The sequence below is a fragment of the Bombina bombina genome, chromosome 8 (assembly GCF_027579735.1).
Source record: "Bombina bombina isolate aBomBom1 chromosome 8, aBomBom1.pri, whole genome shotgun sequence".
Taxonomy (NCBI): Eukaryota; Metazoa; Chordata; class Amphibia; order Anura; family Bombinatoridae; genus Bombina; species Bombina bombina.
This window is the reverse complement of record NC_069506.1, coordinates 17894624-17912882: the sequence shown is the minus strand read 5'-3', so window position 1 is coordinate 17912882 and position 18259 is coordinate 17894624. Positions and strand designations below refer to the sequence as shown.

General features: G+C 41.0%; 1 protein-coding gene across 1 annotated transcript in view; it reads left to right on the top strand.

Annotated features, from left to right (window-relative positions):
- Nucleotides 1–18259, top strand: part of TYROBP (transmembrane immune signaling adaptor TYROBP) — a 41662-nt gene that overhangs the window by 12063 nt on the left and 11340 nt on the right. Inside the window, exon 3 of the mRNA XM_053690152.1 lies at nt 2509–2640. Within this exon, the coding sequence (XP_053546127.1) occupies nt 2509–2640 (132 nt within the window). The remainder of the gene's footprint in view (nt 1–2508; nt 2641–18259) is intronic.

Below are 18259 nucleotides of genomic sequence, written 5' to 3'. Positions count from 1 at the left end.
TGTGAACGTGCTAACTTGCGCTCATAATAAGTTGAAAGTCGAAACTTTGCTAGAATATTTAGCACAACGTGAGACCTATAAAGGTTAAAAAAGTTGCACATACATACAAAACACATTATAATTCAGTATTACACCTATATACATTTATGTAATAAAAATATATCATTTTTGATAAAAAGGTTTTGAAAAGGATATGGTATGTTTGACTGGGAAGGGCTCAAATTTATACATATACCTATGGCTAAATATGTGCATGTGTGTATATGTGTATATATGTATGTGCACACATACATATATACACATATAAACACATAAATACACATATAAACATATATAAATACAGTATACTTTTGAGCCCTTCTCAGTCAAATACCTTGAAACATATAATATTATTTTTTATTTATTTCTAATGTGTTTTATTCTGTTTTGAATATAAATATTTTAAATTCCTATGTTCTGCACTTAGAAAAAAAATGTTCTTTTTATTTTAAAATAGATATTCTATATATATATATACTATATGTATATACAATATATATCTATAGCTGGATATACAGTATACATATAGGTGTTAGAGATGTGCACTCCTATTCAGACGAATGCACATTCGTCACGAAAATCCGAATGAAAGTACAAACAAAAATAAAGAAAAAGAAAAATCGTCAGTATTCATTAGTTTCCTTTATGTTTTCTTAAGTGGTTAATACTTACCTTGTCACTCCCCATGCCCTGGAGAGCACATTAAGGTAAGTATAGTATTTAGAGGTGAACTTTTCACCTGTAGCTTTGTAACATTTACATTTGTTTTAACAAAAAACTAATGCAAATGTTTAACGAAAATTTGATTTTCGTTTAGTTTTAAATAAAACGAAAACCAAATAGTGCAGCCAACGAATATTTGAGGAAATGAATTTCCCTGAATATACACAACCACAAAGATTTTGTACGAAACAACATTTTCTTACCTGCACATCTCTAAAGATATATACTGTAGGTATAGATATATATTTTACAAAAATAATCATATATATATATATGTAAATATTAACTGCATTTAAAAATAAATAGAACATTTTCTTCCATGTGAAGGACAAAGGAATGTAAAGTATTCCTAAAACCTTTGGTTTTAGCGCAGTTGGTCTAGTGTAGTGTCGAGTTAGTGCGAAAGCGATAACTATAATTTTTTTTTCAGTGTGCACCATAGAAGTCTATAGGGAGAATTTATTAGCGTGGTTGCAATATCCAAAGTCCTGAAGTTAGCAGGCCTTGGTCTTTCTCTTGTGCAGTAACTTTTTACTTTCAACTTGTAATACACACGCTAATGCGGTTGCACTAGATTGACCGCTTTTAGTGCAAAAGCGGAAAAAAATAATATCACTCCACTTGTAATCTGGCCCATAGAACAATTAAACTTGTAGTTTACAGAGTTAGTTTCACTCCAGGAAACACAAGATTTCATATAAATATCAAAATCTTGTGGCACACAGCTCTTTCACTCAGCAGATCTCTAATCACTTGTTAAGGAAAACAAAATTATCCATAGAGGTAGCCCCATTAGTGAACAAATTCTCAATAACTGGAAAATACTAACAAGGGAACATGCATCTGTATTTAATCAGTTCTACAGTAAAAACACCAACGCGTTTCTGCAGTTATAGACCTTCTTTAGGAATTACTTTATCAATGCTTGCAGTTACATAACCTTGTAAAATACTCATTCTATGGTGAGCTTTGGCTGACAATTTGGAGAATTTGTGGGAAAAATGCTGCATTGAAGAAGCAAAACGGTACATTCATTAATAATTAGTTGTCAGTGTCCATTTTTTTGTCTCTAAATTTACTAACTTTTGGTTGTTCAGCCAATAAGCAGTTTTCTGGATTGCCCTGTGGCTATTATTTAGCTGATCCACCAATATCCTTTTGTTTAAAGGGATATAAAATCTATTTTTTTCATGATTTAGAAAGAGCATGCATTTTTAGCAACTTTATAATTTAATCCTATTATTAATTTTTCTTCATTCTCTTGTTATCTTTTTTTGAACCCCCTACCAAGAATGTAAGCTTAGGAATTTAATGTAGCCACCAATCAACAAGAGCTATCCAGGGTGCTGAACCAAAAATGGTCCTGGTCCTGGGCTTACTTTCCTGCTTTTTCAAATAAAGATAGCAAAAGAACAAAGAAAATTTGATAATAGGAGTAAATTAGAAACTTGCTTACAATTGCTGTTCTATCTGAATCATGAAGAAAAAAAATGTGGGTTTCATATCCCTTTAAGCATAAAAAACTGGTAACTATACCTTAATGTGTCTAATATAAATAAGGCTAATATAATTCATCTCTTAACCCCTAGTCCACTGAACCTTACAATAACATAGCTGAGCCTTATGTATTCCTCCATTAGTACAAAACCTTCAGTTCAGTGCACCATTTCAGCCCAAACCACTGTCTGTTTTGTTCAGATTACAGAGTTTTTGATATTTAAATTTTTAGGATTTTTTTTTTTGTAGAGTGTGGGAACTGTTTACATCTGGATTCCGGATCAGTGATCGGTATTGTGGTCTGTGATGTCATCATTACAGTGCTGATAGCTTTCGTGGCGTATTACGTGTCACTTAGAATGGAGAGGAAGAGGCATGCGGGTGAGTGACAAAATACTGATGAGAGAAAAAAAAAGTAACTGCAAATAAATAAATAAATAAATAAATATATATTTATATATATATATATATATATATATATATATATATATATATATATATATATATATATATATATATATATATACAAATAGGTGAAAAGCGCACTCCCACTCGCTGGACAGACAAATACCAGGGTGCAAAATTTTACAATATACACAATCCAACAAATGCACTCTCTAGATTTAAACCACAGCAACTTTATTGTGTGATGTTTCGGAGCATTCACCCCTTCCTCAAACAACCATAAAGTGAACAAAACAGTTTTTTTATAATCAAACAAGCTCCTCCCACTTCCTCTACACCTAATCTAAGGTATCACAGTTGATGCTAATTACATACAAAACATCATGTAAATGCAAAAACAATGTCAGGATATATGTTATTTATCATTAGTGCATAACTTATTTAGTCATGTTGTTAAAGGGACACTGAACCCATTTTTTACTGTCATGATTCAGATAGAGCATGACATTTTAAGCAACTTTCTAATTTACTCCTATTAAAAAAAATCTTCGTTCTCTTGCTATCTTTATTTTAAAAGCAGGAATGTAAATCTTAGCAGCCAGGCCATTTTAGGTTCAGCACCATGGATATCGCTTGCTTATTGGAGGCTTACATTTACCCACCAATAAGCATGCATAACCAAGGTTCTCAACCAATAATGGGCCGGCTCCTATGCATCACATTCATGCTTTTAAAATAAAGATAGCAAGAGAACGAAGAAAAATTGATAATAGGAGTAAATTAGAAAGTTGCTAAAAATTGCATTATCTGTCTGAATCATGAAATAAAAAAATCTGGGTTTAGCGTCCCTTTAATTACAAACAAAAGTGCATACAGTGCATATATCAAGTGACAATATATTTTGAACTATCAAACACTCACATTAAACCATGGAGATTCGTAATTATTATAACCTAGATCACTGCTCGAAATTAATCCTATTCTTCACAACCGAATAAATACATAAACTCACTGTGAAGCTGAAGAATCCAATCCTTATTGTCTTATAAATTAGCTTAAAGGGCCATGATACCCAAATGTTGAAACACTTGAAAGTGATGCAGCATAGCTGTAAAAAGCTGACTAGAAAATATCACCTGAACATCTCTATGTAAAAAAAAAAAAGATATTTTACTTCAAAAGTTCCTCAGTAGCCACATCCCATTGTAAAGGACTTCTAAGCAGCAAATCAGTATGTCTGTCCCGGGACAGCTGAAAGGATGAGCCTCGTGCACTCTCATATTATTTCCCTATTCAGATTAGGGAAGTTTACAATGAAATCTCATGAGATTACAGTAAAAGAGTTCATGACCTCAGCACTGCTGATGCTGATTGGCTGCTGTTCATTTCTTCATTTTTTTTTTTTTTACCTACAGCTGAGTAGTAACTGTTTATACAGCACTTACTCTACTGAGCTGAGGAGATTGTGAGGTAAAATATCTTCCTTTTTTACATAGAGATGCTCAGGTGATATTTTCCTGTCAGCTTTTTACAGTTATACTGCATTTGTTTCAAGTGATTTAGCATATGAGTATTATGTACCTTTAAGAACTGTTTAAATGGACATGAAACACAAAATGTCTTTTTCAGGATTCAGACAGAGAATACAATTTTAAACAACTATCCCATTTTCTTATATTATCTAATTTACTTTGGGTTTTTTTGTATCCTTTGTTGAAATGCATATCTAGATAGGCTCAGGAACTGGGAGCTAGTTACTTGGTGGCTGCACATAAAAGCCTCTTTTCATTGGCTTACTGGTGTGTGTTGAGCTAGCTCCCAGTAGTACATTGCATCTCCTTCAATAAAGGATACCAAGACAATGAAGCTAAATTGATAATAGAAGTAAATTGGAAAGTTGTTTAAAATCGTATGTTCTATCTGAATCATAAAATAAAAAATTGGGTGTGAAGGAAAGACACATACATTGTAATACTATGTTACCCACCCAATCCCCCCGTGCAAAATGTAAAAATTGTGTTGCAATTTGTGCTCCATGAAACAAGTGTCCAAATGAATAGATTTTCAGAATGTTTATTCTTTGTGTACTGATATGAAAATAACTTAACATGCTGAAAAATAATTAGACTTTAAAATCCTGTGCAACCTATGAGCAGGGATAGGCAAGGTGTCCATACACGGTCACTGGTGTCCATACAGCCCTTGCAGTGTCTGCCACAACCTTAGTATATCTTTTCTTTCTGATTAAATAATAGGAATAAAAAAAATATGTAGTGTGAATAAAGTTAGTGGCTTGTCAAGAGACTGCTAGTGACACTGGCACATGGGTATAGCCAGAGGAGGGCTGGTTGTAGGGTCAGAGCTATCTGAATCAGTATAATAACACTCAGCACTATATAATGACACAGTAGTGACACTTGCTCGTGGGTATAGCCAGAGGAGGGCTGGTTATAGGGACAGTGGTATCTGCATCAGAATAATAACACTCAGCTCTATATAATGACACAGTAGGGACATTGGCACATGGGTATAGCCAGAGGAGGGCTGGTTTATAGGGTCAGTGGTATCTGCATCAGTATAATAACACCTAGCACTGTATAATGACACAGTAGTGACACTGGCTGATGGGTATATCCTGAGGAGGGCTGGTTATAGGGTCAGTGGTATCTGCATCAGTATAATAACACCCAGCACTATATAATCACACAGTAGTGACACTGGTTCATGGGTATAGCCAGAGGAGGGCTGGTTATAGGATCAGTGGTATCTGCATCAGTATAATAACACCCAGCACTATATAATGACACAGTAGTGACACTGGCACATGGGTATAGCCAGAGGAGGGCTGGTTATATGATCAGTGGTATCTGCATCAGTATAATAACACCCAGCACTATGTAATGACACAGTAGTGACACTTGCTCGTGGGTATAGCCAGAGGAGGGCTGGTTAAAGGGTCAGTGGTATCTGCATCAGTATAATAACAACCAGCACTATATAATGACACAGTAGTGACACTGGCACATGGGTATAGCCAGAGGAGGGCTGGTTATAGGGTCAGTGGTATCTGCATCAGTATAATAACACCCAGCGCTATATAATGACACAGTAGTGACACTGGCACATGGGTATAGCCAGAGGAGGGCTGGTTTATAGGGTCAGTGGTATCTGCATCAGTATAATAACAACAACAAGCACTACATAATGACACAGTAGTAACACTGGCTCATGGGTATAGCCAGAGGAGGGCTGGTTATAGGATCAGTGGTATCTGCATCAGTATAATAACACCCAGCTCTATACAAAGACACAGTAGTGACACTGGCACATGGATATAGCCAGAGGAGGGCTGGTTATAGGATCAGTGGTATCTGCATCAGTATAATAACACCCAGCACTATATAATGACACAGTAGTGACACTGGCACATGAGTATAGCCAGAGCAGGGCTGGTTATAGAATCAGTGGTAACTGCATCAGTATAATAACAACAAGCACTATACAAAGACACAGTAGTGACACTGACACATAGGTATATCCAGACAAGGGATGGTTATAGGATCAGTGGTATCTGCATCTGTATAATAACACCCAGCACTATATAATGACACAGTAGTGAGACTGGCACATAGCCATACAAGGGATGGTTATAGGATCAGTGGTATCTGCATCTGTATAATAACACCCAGCACTATATAATGACACAGTAGTGAGACTGGCACATAGCCATACAAGGGATGGTTATAGGATCAGGGGTATCTACATCAGTATAATAACACCCAGCCCTATATTATGACACAGTAGTGACACTGGCACATGAGAATAGCCAGACAAGGGATGGTTATAGGATCATTGGTATCTGCATCTGTATAATAACACCAAGCACTATATAATGATATAGTAGTCACACTGGTACATGGGTATAGCCAGAGGAGGGCTGGTTATAGGATCAGTGGTATCTGCATCTGTATAATAACACCAAGCACTAGATAATGACACAGTAGTGACACTGGCACATGGGTATAGCCAGAGGAGGGCTGGTTATAAGGTCAGTGGTATCTGCATCAATATAATAACACCCAGCGCTATATAATGACACAGTAGTGACACTGGCAGATGTGTATAGCCAGAGGAGGGCTGGTTATAGAACCAGAGGTATCTGCATCTGTATAATAACACCCAGCACTATACAAAGACACAATAGTGACACTGGCACATGGGTATAGCCAGAGGAGGGGTGGTTATAGGATCAGTGGCATCTGCATCTGTATAATAAAACCTAGCTCTATACAAAGACACAGTAGTGACACTGGCACATGGGTATAGCCAGAGGAGGGCTGGTTATAGGATCAGTGGTATCTGCATCAGTATTATAACACCAAGCACTATATACTGACACAGTAGTGACACTGGCACATGGGAATAGCCAGAGGAGGGCTGGTTATAGGATCAGTGGTATCTGCATCAGTATAATAACACCCAATGCTATATAATGACACAGTAGTGACTGGCACATGGGTATAGCAAGAGGAGGGCTGGTTATAGGATCAGTGGTATCTGCATCAGTATAATAACACCCAGCACTATATAATGACACAGTAGTGACACTGGCACATGGGTATAGCCAGAGGAGGGCTGGTTATAGAATCAGTGGTATCTGCATCAGTATAATAACACCCAGCACTATACAAAGACACAGTAGTGACACTGGCACATGGGTATAGCCAGAGGAGAGCTGGTTATATGATCAGTGGTATCTGCATCAGTATAATAACACCCAGCTCTATACAAAGACACAGTAGTGACACTGGCACATGGGTATAGCCAGAGGAGGGCTGGTTATAGAATCAGTGGTATCTGCATCAGTATAATAACACCCAGCGCTATATAATGACACAATAGTGACACTGGCACATGGGTATAGCCAGAGGAGGGCTGGTTATAGGATCAGTGGTATCTGCATCAGTATAATAACACCCAGTGCTATATAATGACACAGTAGTGACTGGCACATGGGTATAGCCAGAGGATGGCTGGTTATAGGATCAGTGGTATCTGCATCAGTATAATAACACCCAGCACTATATAATGACACAGTAGTGACACTGGCACATGGTATAGCCAGAGGAGGGCTGGTTATAGAATCAGTGGTATCTGCATCAGTATAATAACACCCAGCACTATACAAAGACACAGTAGTGACACTGGCACATGGGTATAGCCAGAGGAGAGCTGGTTATAAGATCAGTGGTATCTGCATCAGTATAATAACACCAAGCACTATACAAAGACACAGAAGTGACACTGGCACATGGGTATAGCCAGAGGAGGGCTGGTTATAGAATCAGTGGTATCTGCATCAGTATAATAACGCCCAGCGCTATATAATGACACAGTAGTGACACTGGCACATGGGTATAGCCAGAAAAGGGCTGGTTATAGTATCAGTGGTATCTGCATCAGTATAATAACACCAAGCACTATACAAAGACACAGAAGTGACACTGGCACTGGGTATAGCCAGAGGAGGGGTGGTTATAGGATCAGTGGCATCTGCATCTGTATAATAAAACCTAGCTCTATACAAAGACACAGTAGTGACACTGGCACTGGGTATAGCCAGAGGAGAGCTGGTTATATGATCAGTGGTATCTGCATCAGTATAATAACACCCAGCGCTATATAATGACACAGTAGTGACACTGGCTCATGGGTATAGCCAGAGGAGGGCTGGTTATAGGATCAGTGGTATCTGCATCAGTATAATAACACCCAGCACTATATAATGACACAGTAGTGACACTGGCACATGGGTATAGCCAGAGGAGAGCTGGTTATAAGATCAGTGGTATCTGCATCAGTATAATAACACCAAGCACTATACAAAGACACAGTAGTGACACTGGCACATGGGTATAGCCAGAGGAGGACTGTTTATAGGATCAGTGGTATCTGCATCAGTATAATAACACCCAGCACTATACAAAGACACAGTAGTGACACTAGCACATGGGTATAGCCAGAGGAGAGCTGGTTATAAGATCAGTGGTATCTGCATCAGTATAATAACACCAAGCACTATACAAAGACACAGTAGTGACACTGGCACATGGGTATAGCCAGAGGAGGACTGTTTATAGGATCAGTGGTATCTGCATCAGTATAATAACACCCAGCTCTATACAAAGACACAGTAGTGACACTGGCACATGAGTATAGCCAGAGCAGGGCTGGTTATAGAATCAGTGGTATCTGCATCAGTATAATAACAACAAGCACTATACAAAGACACAGTAGTGACACTGACACATAGGTATATCCAGACAAGGGATGGTTATAGGATCAGTGGTATCTGCATCTGTATAATAACACCCAGCACTATATAATGACACAGTAGTGAGACTGGCACATAGCCATACAAGGGATGGTTATAGGATCAGTGGTATCTGCATCTGTATAATAACACCCAGCACTATATAATGACACAGTAGTGAGACTGGCACATAGCCATACAAGGGATGGTTATAGGATCAGGGGTATCTACATCAGTATAATAACACCCAGCCCTATATTATGACACAGTAGTGACACTGGCACATGAGAATAGCCAGACAAGGGATGGTTATAGGATCATTGGTATCTGCATCTGTATAATAACACCAAGCACTATATAATGATATAGTAGTCACACTGGTACATGGGTATAGCCAGAGGAGGGCTGGTTATAGGATCAGTGGTATCTGCATCTGTATAATAACACCAAGCACTAGATAATGACACAGTAGTGACACTGGCACATGGGTATAGCCAGAGGAGGGCTGGTTATAAGGTCAGTGGTATCTGCATCAATATAATAACACCCAGCGCTATATAATGACACAGTAGTGATACTGGCAGATGTGTATAGCCAGAGGAGGGCTGGTTATAGAACCAGAGGTATCTGCATCTGTATAATAACACCCAGCACTATACAAAGACACAATAGTGACACTGGCACATGGGTATAGCCAGAGGAGGGGTGGTTATAGGATCAGTGGCATCTGCATCTGTATAATAAAACCTAGCTCTATACAAAGACACAGTAGTGACACTGGCACATGGGTATAGCCAGAGGAGGGCTGGTTATAGGATCAGTGGTATCTGCATCAGTATTATAACACCAAGCACTATATACTGACACAGTAGTGACACTGGCACATGGGAATAGCCAGAGGAGGGCTGGTTATAGGATCAGTGGTATCTGCATCAGTATAATAACACCCAGCAATAGATAACGACACAGTAGTGACACTGGCACATGGGTATAGCAAGACAAGGGTTGGTTATAGGATCAGTGGTATCTGCATCAGTATAATAACACCCAGCACTATATAATGACACAGTAGTGACTGGCACATGGGTATAGCAAGAGGAGGGCTGGTTATAGGATCAGTGGTATCTGCATCAGTATAATAACACCCAGCACTATATAATGACACAGTAGTGACACTGGCACATGGGTATAGCCAGAGGAGGGCTGGTTATAGAATCAGTGGTATCTGCATCAGTATAATAACACCCAGCACTATACAAAGACACAGTAGTGACACTGGCACATGGGTATAGCCAGAGGAGAGCTGGTTATATGATCAGTGGTATCTGCATCAGTATAATAACACCCAGCTCTATACAAAGACACAGTAGTGACACTGGCACATGGGTATAGCCAGAGGAGGGCTGGTTATAGAATCAGTGGTATCTGCATCAGTATAATAACACCCAGCGCTATATAATGACACAATAGTGACACTGGCACATGGGTATAGCCAGAGGAGGGCTGGTTATAGGATCAGTGGTATCTGCATCAGTATAATAACACCCAGTGCTATATAATGACACAGTAGTGACTGGCACATGGGTATAGCCAGAGGATGGCTGGTTATAGGATCAGTGGTATCTGCATCAGTATAATAACACCCAGCACTATATAATGACACAGTAGTGACACTGGCACATGGTATAGCCAGAGGAGGGCTGGTTATAGAATCAGTGGTATCTGCATCAGTATAATAACACCCAGCACTATACAAAGACACAGTAGTGACACTGGCACATGGGTATAGCCAGAGGAGAGCTGGTTATATGATCAGTGGTATCTGCATCAGTATAATAACACCCAGCGCTATATAATGACACAGTAGTGACACTGGCACATGGGTATAGCCAGAGGAGAGCTGGTTATAAGATCAGTGGTATCTGCATCAGTATAATAACACCAAGCACTATACAAAGACACAGAAGTGACACTGGCACATGGGTATAGCCAGAGGAGGGCTGGTTATAGAATCAGTGGTATCTGCATCAGTATAATAACGCCCAGCGCTATATAATGACACAGTAGTGACACTGGCACATGGGTATAGCCAGAAAAGGGCTGGTTATAGTATCAGTGGTATCTGCATCAGTATAATAACACCAAGCACTATACAAAGACACAGAAGTGACACTGGCACTGGGTATAGCCAGAGGAGGGGTGGTTATAGGATCAGTGGCATCTGCATCTGTATAATAAAACCTAGCTCTATACAAAGACACAGTAGTGACACTGGCACTGGGTATAGCCAGAGGAGAGCTGGTTATATGATCAGTGGTATCTGCATCAGTATAATAACACCCAGCGCTATATAATGACACAGTAGTGACACTGGCTCATGGGTATAGCCAGAGGAGGGCTGGTTATAGGATCAGTGGTATCTGCATCAGTATAATAACACCCAGCACTATATAATGACACAGTAGTGACACTGGCACATGGGTATAGCCAGAGGAGAGCTGGTTATAAGATCAGTGGTATCTGCATCAGTATAATAACACCCAGCTCTATACAAAGACACAGTAGTGACACTGGCACATGGGTATAGCCAGAGGAGGACTGTTTATAGGATCAGTGGTATCTGCATCAGTATAATAACACCCAGCGCTATACAAAGACACAGAAGTGACACTGGCACTGGGTATAGCCAGAGGAGGGCTGGTTATAGGATCAGTGGTATCTGCATCAGTATAATAACACCCAGTGCTATATAATGACACAGTAGTGACACTGGCACATGGGTATAGCCAGAGGAGGGCTGGTTATAGGGTCAGTGGTATCTACATCAGTATAATAACACCCAGCACTATATAATGACACAGTAGTGACACTGGCACATGGGTATAGCCAGAGGAGGGCTGGTTATAGGATCAGTGGTATCTGCATCAGTATAATAACACCCAGCACTATATAATGACACAGTAGTGACACTGGCACATGGGTATAGCCAGAGGAGGGCTGGTTATAGGATCAATGGTATCTGCATCAGTATAATAACACCCAGCACTATATAATGACACAGTAGTGACACTGGCACATGGGTATAGCCAGAGGAGGGCTGGTTATAGGATCAGTGGTATCTGCATCAGTATAATAACACCCAGCACTATATAATGACACAGTAGTGACACTGGCACATGGGTATAGCCAGAGGAGGGCTGGTTATAGGATCAATGGTATCTGCATCAGTATAATAACACCCAGCACTATATAATGACACAGTAGTGACACTGGCACATGGGTATAGCCAGAGGAGGGCTGGTTATAGGATCAGTGGTATCTGCATCAGTATAATAACACCCAGCACTATATAATGACACAGTAGTGACACTGGCACATGGGTATAGCCAGAGGAGGGCTGGTTATAGGATCAGTGGTATCTGCATCAGTATAATAACACCCAGCACTATATAATGACACAGTAGTGACACTGGCACATGGGTATAGCCAGAGGAGGGCTGGTTATAGGATCAATGGTATCTGCATCAGTATAATAACACCCAGCACTATATAGTAACACAGTAGTGACACTGGCACATGGGTATAGCCAGAGGAGGGCTGGTTATAGGATCAATGGTATCTGCATCATTATAATAACACCCAGTGCTATATAATGACACAGTAGTGACACTGGCACATGGGTATAGCCAGAGGAGGGCTGGTTATAGGATCAATGGTATCTGCATCAGTATAATAACACCCAGCGCTATATAATGACACAGTAGTGACACTGGCACATGGGTATAGCCAGAGGAGGGCTGGTTATAGGATCAATGGTATCTGCATCAGTATAATAACACCCAGTGCTATATAATGACACAGTAGTGACACTGGCTCATGGGTATAGCCAGAGGAGGGCTGGTTATAGGATCAATGGTATCTGCATCAGTATAATAACACCCAGCGCTATATAATGACACAGTAGTGACACTGGCACATGGGTATAGCCAGAGGAGGGCTGGTTATAGGATCAATGGTATCTGCATCAGTATAATAACACCCAGTGCTATATAATGACACAGTAGTGACACTGGCACATGGGTATAGCCAGAGGAGGGCTGGTTATAGGATCAATGGTATCTGCATCAGTATAATAACACCCAGTGCTATATAATGACACAGTAGTGACACTGGCACATGGGTATAGCCAGAGGAGGGCTGGTTATAGGATCAATGGTATCTGCATCAGTATAATAACACCCAGTGCTATATAATGACACAGTAGTGACACTGGCACATGGGTATAGCCAGAGGGGGGCTGGTTATAGTATCAGTGGTATCTGCATCACTATAATAACACCCAGCACTATATAATGACACAGTAGTGACACTGGCACATGGGTATAGCCAGAGGAGGACTGGTTATAGGATCAGAGGTATCTACATCAGTATAATAACATCCAGCACTATATAATGACACAGTAGTGACACTGGCACATGGGTATAGCCAGAGGAGGACTGGTTATAGGATCAGAGGTATCTACATCAGTATAATAACATCCAGCACTATATAATGACACAGTAGTGACACTGGCACATGGGTATAGCCAGAGGAGGGCTGGTTATAGGATCAGTGGTATCTGCATCAGTATAATAACACCCAGCACTATATAATGACACAGTAGTGACACTGGCACATGGGTATAGCCAGAGGAGGGCTGGTTATAGGATCAGTGGTATCTGCATCAGTATAATAACACCCAGTGCTATATAATGACACAGTAGTGACACTGGCACATGGGTATAGCCAGAGGAGGGCTGGTTATAGGATCAATGGTATCTGCATCAGTATAATAACACCCAGTGCTATATAATGACACAGTAGTGACACTGGCACATGGGTATAGCCAGAGGAGGGCTGGTTATAGGATCAATGGTATCTGCATCAGTATAATAACACCCAGTGCTATATAATGACACAGTAGTGACACTGGCACATGGGTATAGCCAGAGGAGGGCTGGTTATAGGATCAGTGGTATCTGCATCAGTATAATAACACCCAGCGCTATATAATGACACAGTAGTGACACTGGCTCATGGGTATAGCCAGACAAGGGCTGGTTATAGGATCAATGGTATCTGCATCAGTATAATAACACCCAGTGCTATATAATGACACAGGAGTGACACTGGCACATGGGTATAGCCAGACAAGGGCTGGTTATAGGATCAGTGGTATCTGTATCAGTATAATAACACCCAGCAATATATAATGACACAGTAGTGACACTGGCACATGGGTATAGCCAGAGGAGGGCTGGTTATAGCATCAGTAGTATCTGCATCAGTATAATAACACCCAGCACTATATAATGACACAGTAGTGACACTGGCACATGAGTATAGCCAGAGGAGGGCTATGATCAGTGGTATCTGCATCAGTAAAATAACACCCAGCACTATATAATGACACAATAGTGACACTGGCACATGGGTATAGCTAGAGGAGGGCTGGTTATAGGATCAGTGGTATCTGCATCAGTATAATAACACCCAGCGCTATATAATGACACAGTAGTGACACTGGCACATGGGTATAGCCAGAGGAGGGCTGGTTATAGGATCAGTGGTATCTGCATCAGTATAATAACACCCAGCGCTATATAATGACACAGTAGTGACACTGGCACATGGGTATAGCCAGAGGAGGGCTGGTTATAGGATCAGTGGTATCTGCATCAGTATAATAACACCCAGCACTATATAATGACACAGTAGTGACACTGGCACATGGGTATAGCCAGAGGAGGGCTGGTTATAGGATCAGTGGTATCTGCATCAGTATAATAACACCCAGCACTATATAATGACACAGTAGTGACACTGGCACATGGGTATAGCCAGAGGAGGGCTGGTTATAGGATCAGTGGTATCTGCATCAGTATAATAACACCCAGCACTATATAATGACACAGTAGTGACACTGGCACATGGGTATAGCCAGAGGAGGGCTGGTTATAGGATCAGTGGTATCTGCATCAGTATAATAACACCCAGCTCTATATAATGACACAGTAGTGACACTGGCACATGGGTATAGCCAGAGGAGGGCTGGTTATAGGATCAGTGGTATCTGCATCAGTATAATAACACCAAGCGCTATATAATGACACAGTAGTGACACTGGCACATGGGTATAGCCAGAGGAGGGCTGGTTATAGGGTCAGTGGTATCTGCATCAGTATAATAACACCCAGCACTATATAATGACACAGTAGTGACACTGGCACATGGGTATAGCCAGAGGAGGGATGGTTATAGGATCAGTGGTATCTGCATCAGTATAATAACACCCAGCACTATATAATGACACAGTAGTGACACTGGCACATGGGTATAGCCAGAGGAGGGCTGGTTATAGGGTCAGTGGTATCTGCATCAGTATAATAACACCCAGCACTATATAATGACACAGTAGTGACACTGGCACATGGGTATAGCCAGAGGAGGGCTGGTTATAGGATCAGTGGTATCTGCATCAGTATAATAACACCCAGCACTATATAATGACACAGTAGTGACACTGACACATGGGTATAGCCAGAGGAGGGCTGGTTATAGGATCAGTGGTATCTGCATCAGTATAATAACACCCAGCACTATATAATGACACAGTAGTGACACTGGCACATGGGTATAGCCAGAGGAGGGCTGGTTATAGGATCAGTGGTATCTGCATCAGTATAATAACACCCAGCACTATATAATGACACAGTAGTGACACTGGCACATGGGTATAGCCAGAGGAGGGCTGGTTATAGGATCAGTGGTATCTGCATCAGTATAATAACACCAAGCGCTATATAATGACACAGTAGTGACACTGGCACATGGGTATAGCCAGAGGAGGGCTGGTTATAGGGTCAGTGGTATCTGCATCAGTATAATAACACCCAGCACTATATAATGACACAGTAGTGACACTGGCACATGGGTATAGCCAGAGGAGGGATGGTTATAGGATCAGTGGTATCTGCATCAGTATAATAACACCCAGCACTATATAATGACACAGTAGTGACACTGGCACATGGGTATAGCCAGAGGAGGGCTGGTTATAGCGTCAGTGGTATCTGCATCAGTATAATAACACCCAGCACTATATAATGACACAGTAGTGACACTGGCACATGGGTATAGCCAGAGGAGGGCTGGTTATAGGATCAGTGGTATCTGCATCAGTATAATAACACCCAGCACTATATAATGACACAGTAGTGACACTGACACATGGGTATAGCCAGAGGAGGGCTGGTTATAGGATCAGTGGTATCTGCATCAGTATAATAACACCCAGCACTATATAATGACACAGTAGTGACACTGGCACATGGGTATAGCCAGAGGAGGGCTGGTTATAGGATCAGTGGTATCTGCATCAGTATAATAACACCCAGCACTATATAATGACACAGTAGTGACACTGACACATGGGTATAGCCAGAGGAGGGCTGGTTATAGGATCAGTGGTATCTGCATCAGTATAATAACACCCAGCACTATATAATGACACAGTAGTGACACTGGCTCATGGGTATAGCCAGACAAGGGCTGATTATAGGATCAGTGGTATCTGCATCAGTATAATAACACCCAGCACTATATAATGACACAGTAGTGACACTGACACATGGGTATAGCCAGAGGAGGGCTGGTTATAGGATCAGTGGTATCTGCATCAGTATAATAACACCCAGCACTATATAATGATACAGTAGTGACACTGGCACATGGGTATAGCCAGAGGAGGGCTGGTTATAGGATCAGTGGTATCTGCATCAGTATAATAACACCAAGCACTATATAATGACACAGTAGTGACACTGGCACATGGGTATAGCCAGAGGAGGGCTGGTTATAGGGTCAGTGGTATCTGCATCAGTATAATAGCACCCAGCACTATATAATGACACAGTAGTGACACTGGCACATGGGTATAGCCAGAGGAGGGCTGGTTATAGGATCAGTGGTATCTGCATCAGTATAATAACACCCAGCACTATATAATGACACAGTAGTGACACTGGCACATGGGTATAGCCAGAGGAGGGCTGGTTATAGGAGTAGTGGTATCTGCATCAGTATAATAACACCCAGCACTATATAATGACACAGTAGTGACACTGGCACATGGGTATAGCCAGAGGAGGGCTGGTTATAGGATCAGTGGTATCTGCATCAGTATAATAACACCCAGCACTATATAATGACACAGTAGTGACACTGGCACATGGGTATAGCCAGAGGAGGGCTGGTTATAGAATCAGTGGTATCTGCATCAGTATAATAACACCCAGCGCTATATAATGACACAGTAGTGACACTGGCTCATGGGTATAGCGAGAGGAGGGCTGGTTATAGGATCAGTGGTATCTGCATCAGTATAATAACACCCAGCACTATATAATGACACAGTAGTGACACTGGCACATGGGTATAGCCAGAGGAGGGCTGGTTATAGGATCAGTGGTATCTGCATCAGTATAATAACACCCAGCACTATATAATGACACAGTAGTGACACTGGCACATGCGTATAGCCAGAGGAGGGCTGGTTATAGGGTCAGTGGTATCTGTATCAGTATAATAACACCAAGCTCTATATAATGACACAGTAGTGACACTTGCACATGGGTATAGCCAGAGGAGGGCTGGTTATAGGGTCAGTGGTATCTGCATCAGTATAATAGCACCCAGCACTATATAATGACACAGTAGTGACACTGGCACATGGGTATAGCCAGAGGAGGGCTGGTTATAGGATCAGTGGTATCTGCATCAGTATAATAACACCCAGCACTATATAATGACACAGTAGTGACACTGGCACATGGGTATAGCCAGAGGAGGGCTGGTTATAGGAGTAGTGGTATCTGCATCAGTATAATAACACCCAGCACTATATAATGACACAGTAGTGACACTGGCACATGGGTATAGCCAGAGGAGGGCTGGTTATAGGATCAGTGGTATCTGCATCAGTATAATAACACCCAGCACTATATAATGACACAGTAGTGACACTGGCACATGGGTATAGCCAGAGGAGGGCTGGTTATAGAATCAGTGGTATCTGCATCACTATAATAACACCCAGCGCTATATAATGACACAGTAGTGACACTGGCTCATGGGTATAGCGAGAGGAGGGCTGGTTATAGGATCAGTGGTATCTGCATCAGTATAATAACACCCAGCACTATATAATGATACAGTAGTGACACTGGCACATGGGTATAGCC